General features: G+C 48.6%; 1 protein-coding gene across 1 annotated transcript in view; it reads right to left on the bottom strand.

Moving 5' to 3' along the window:
- Nucleotides 1-856: 856 nt before the first annotated feature.
- The window catches only part of PAX1 (paired box 1), an 8,825-nt gene continuing 5,700 nt past the window's right edge, over nt 857-3,981 (bottom strand). The window contains exon 5 of the mRNA XM_011370860.1: nt 857-948. Coding sequence (XP_011369162.1) covers nt 857-948 — 92 coding nt within the window. The remainder of the gene's footprint in view (nt 949-3,981) is intronic.

The raw sequence follows: 3,981 nt of genomic DNA, 5'->3' as shown, positions 1-3,981 counted from the left end.
TGGGGAGAAGGAAGGAAGGAGAGGACAATTCATTGGGTTTTGTTCTGGTTCATTATTATAAAAATATAAAATAAAGGCTGTGGCCTCTCTGTCCTCTTCCTAGGTTGGAGACCCCTCCATTAGGGCTGGGAGCTCTGAGAGGGTGGAGGCTAAAGAGTCCCAGCCGCGGAGTTGACACTGTCACGTAGAACAGTCTGGGGCTCTCCTGGAAGGAAGTGGGGGTCAGAGAAGCAGTAGGAATGACGAGAAACAGAATCATTGTAGAAGGCACGAAAGAGAGAAGGCGGTGGACAGGGTTGGGCCACAGGAAAAGGAGCACAACAGACAGCAGAAAGAGGAGGAGAGAGGAAAGCAGAGGAGGGGTGGGGAAGAGGGGAGAAAAACTAAGACAAAGGGAAGGAAGGAGAAACAAGGAAGGAAAGGAAAGTAGGGTTGGAAGGAAAGAGGAAAGAAAGAAAGAAGCCACGCGAGGGATATAGGGAAAACAAAAGAAGGAGAAAGGAGGCCGTGAAACAATCCTGGGAGAAGTAGGAAAAGGCAGGACGAGGGAGGCCACGTCGGAGCAAATATATCGCGACGAGGATGCAACAGTCTAAAGTTAAAGTTCAGAAAAGCCTGAAAACCCTGGTCAACAACTGAAGTGTGGCTGCCGGCCACAGGGCAGGGCGAGGCCTGGGGCTGACGGAGCGTTTCCCCCCACCCCCACCCTCGTCCCCGCAGGCCGGCTTGGGGCACCTCTTCCGCACGTCCTCCGGTCCTGTGGCGCTGCCCGGGACTGCAGGGCCGAGCTGCGCGCCCGGGTCCTCCAGCCGCTCCACCTCCTCCTGCCAGCTCGGGCTCGGGCTTGAGGAAGCGACTAGGAGGTCGATGCCGGGATAGGCAGTCCATGTAAGCTACTGAGACCGTCTGGGGCCTTGCCGACGGGGCTGGGAGGCTTCCGGTCGGCCACTGCAGGAGGAAGCATAGGGCATAGGGTCACTACTTGGCTTAGTGCAAAACCAGAGACCCCGGAGCCCAGGACTCCCGCAAACCTGGTGACAGTGCGAGGATTCGGGGGTGAATGCTGCGGCACGCACTCGGTTAGAAGAAAGAAGCTGAGACTCATGCTCCCCATGAGCTCCACGCATCCACCGGAGCCCACCCTAACCCTCCCCTAAAGGAGTCACTCGCGAGGGCAGCATTAGCAAGTGCCTCTCCTCGAAAGACCATGTTGCAGACGTTCCGAGACCGCTGACCCGATGCAATTCTCTTTACCCCGAGCTCGCTTAATAAAGAATGAGATGAGCGGTGCTGCGGACCTGTGCACCCCCGAGCCGTGGAGGTTCTCAGATCCTAAACCTCTGGGGAAGGAAGCGGGGAGCTAAGATCCGCACATCCCTCCTCCTCCGCCCCCACCTCAGACCCCAACCGCGGACACAAACCCGAGGAGCTGCCAGCACATCAGGAACGCTCTCTCTCAAAGCGATTAGGGGCCTTCGCGTGAGGCAGGGGGAAATCGAGTGGGGAGTAGGTCACCAAAGACGCCCCTCGTGGAGGGCCCCGAGAAGCCTGGAATCCCACCGACAAAGGAGGCGGCCGCGCTTCAGTTGCGCGACGGACTTCGTTATGCCCCCGAGGCCCGAAGATCCAGATTCCCTCACCGCTGTGGGCGCAGCACGTCGTGCGATCTAGGGGGCTCCAGATTAAGGGACAGTGGACTTGCCAGACCAGGCGGTATATTCTATGCGTTGCTCCATTATTTAGGGCTTGGGGAAGGGACCGAAGTTTTGCTGCTGGAAGCCAGGAAAGTGACGCTGGGATCTCGAAATCTGTTTTTCTTTCCCCAATCCGCCGCTCTCAGCTCCTCCTGCACTAGGAGGTACACGTTTGTTTATACCTAAAGGCACCTATTTTCAACTTCCCTATTTTCCTCCAACAAGTCTTCCTTTAAATGGGGAGCTCTGAGAGCTCACTTTGGGGTGAGGGAGAACTCTGGAATTTTTTCCCCTGCAGCTGTCCCTGCCGCAGCCCCAGAAACAATTTGCTGTGGCTGCAAGGAGCTGGGCCCTACGCCTCTGTGCGAAGGATGCACATACACACACAAGCACGCACATCTGGTTTCGCAGAGGTTTCGAAGGGGTAAAGACCTTTCCAGGTTAAAGTGATCCCACTCTCCCGCTACGCCTCGCCCATCTCTCAGCTCTCTTTCCAAAACTCAGTTGTGGCCACTCAGCCAACGAAGTTTTCAGACCTTTTCTTTCCACTCCGTACACACACTTCAAGGTGAACACCTGTTTAGAAATTATCTGAGGAGAAGGTTTCTCAACCAAGGGTCGATTGCCTTAGAAACAGGCGGAGGAGAAAAGGTGGGGAAAAATAAATCCCCAGTAGCCCAGCGATATTTTCCACTCCCTCTCCAGGGCGAATGCTCCTGTTGCGTTTTTAGTTCTGTCCACGCCAGTACCCCTCCCCTCTGTCTCCTTTCCCACCTATGAGACCTAGGACAACGTGAGTGGGTCTGTCCTGGGTTTCTCAGAGGCTTGGGCTCCATTCAGCGTATTAAGTGCTTTGCAGGCTCACTTAACCTTGGATGTTAGAACTTTAACTTAATCTTAGGAAGATACGCGTTTTTTATATATTAGGACTGCGAATGCAGGGCCACAGGGACAACAGGGGTGGGGGCAGACAAAGGCGGGGGTCTGAGAAGGGGTTGGGTCAAATGAGACTCAGGTTTGTAGTTGCCCGCTCTCAGGCAGACACTAGCGCCTTAGCGCTCCCTGGCAAAGTTCACTTTTAGGATCAATTTTTCAAAAACTAATCCTGATCAGAGATAATTGGAATGAAGTGATGAGTTATCTGTTACAAATATAAACAACACATGTCTTTGAGCGTGTGCAATATCTTATAGATTTGATTTCCAAATCTTGTCTTTTCAAAGCCCCGCTGGGAAGGATTTTATAACAATGAGGATTCGAAGGTTCTGAAAATACACTGTAAATACCAGTTGTACTGAAGACACCTGGTGAGGTCTGTCACCTGTCCTGTAGTGGCCGGGGCAGCAGGGGAAGATGGTCTTGCCCTGGCTATGAAAAGACATTTGGATGGGTGTCGAGATTCCCAGAATATCAGCACCCCTCCACGTGTGGATAAAGTGAAACGTTTCTATTCTTTTGGCTCCCAAGAATTAAATTGTCCTTTCACGGATGAGAAATGTAAATTATAGCTTTTTGCCTAATAATAAGGAACCAGGACTCACTACTCTTTATCAAAATAAAATTAATAAATTGTTGTACATAATTTGTCACTGATTAGGCTTCCCTTAGGGTAACTGCTAATGTTCATTTGCACCTGATTTGGAGGACTGGATGATCAAAAATATTTGTTTTTACTGAGTATTCACGATATTAAATTGCTTTCAGTAAATAATTTTTTCCTACTAAAAAAATAATTCAGCAAATGGTATTCTTACTATTCTTATGAACTGAAGAACAATTAATGACGGTAATTGCCTTCTAGAATAAGTTTGTTTGAATATAATTTTAAAGCAATGATTAGAAAAAAAGGCAGTGATTCAGATTACTTTGCTTTGTAATTTTTCAAAGACCAGTTGGAGGTATAGAAGGTCTTTGAAGTCAATTTTTCTGCCAGTAAGAAGAATAAAAATTCTTAACCCAAGTAAGTATGTAATTGTCATTATTTTTATGTTCCTTGTTCAAACACAAACATTTTTGTGTCGGTTTTGGAAATCATTTTTAATAATGAGTTCCATTTTTGGAAGATCCTTTACCTGTATTTTTAAAGAACTATGAGAATCAGGAAATTGTTATTAATTTAATAACTAATGTAGCTAATTATTGCTATAGACTTTGAAAATTGATGGGATGTTTCATAATAGAAAGTGAGTATAATGATAAAAGGAACATGAATGCAAGTGCCATTCAACTACTTTGTATTTCTGAAAGGAAATTGTCTTCTAAGGAAATCAACCACCAAGGACCCCCC

Source organism: Pteropus vampyrus, unplaced genomic scaffold, assembly GCF_000151845.1.
Source record: "Pteropus vampyrus isolate Shadow unplaced genomic scaffold, Pvam_2.0 Scaffold7, whole genome shotgun sequence".
Taxonomy (NCBI): domain Eukaryota; kingdom Metazoa; phylum Chordata; class Mammalia; order Chiroptera; family Pteropodidae; genus Pteropus; species Pteropus vampyrus.
This window is presented reverse-complemented; position numbering and strand designations above follow the sequence as displayed.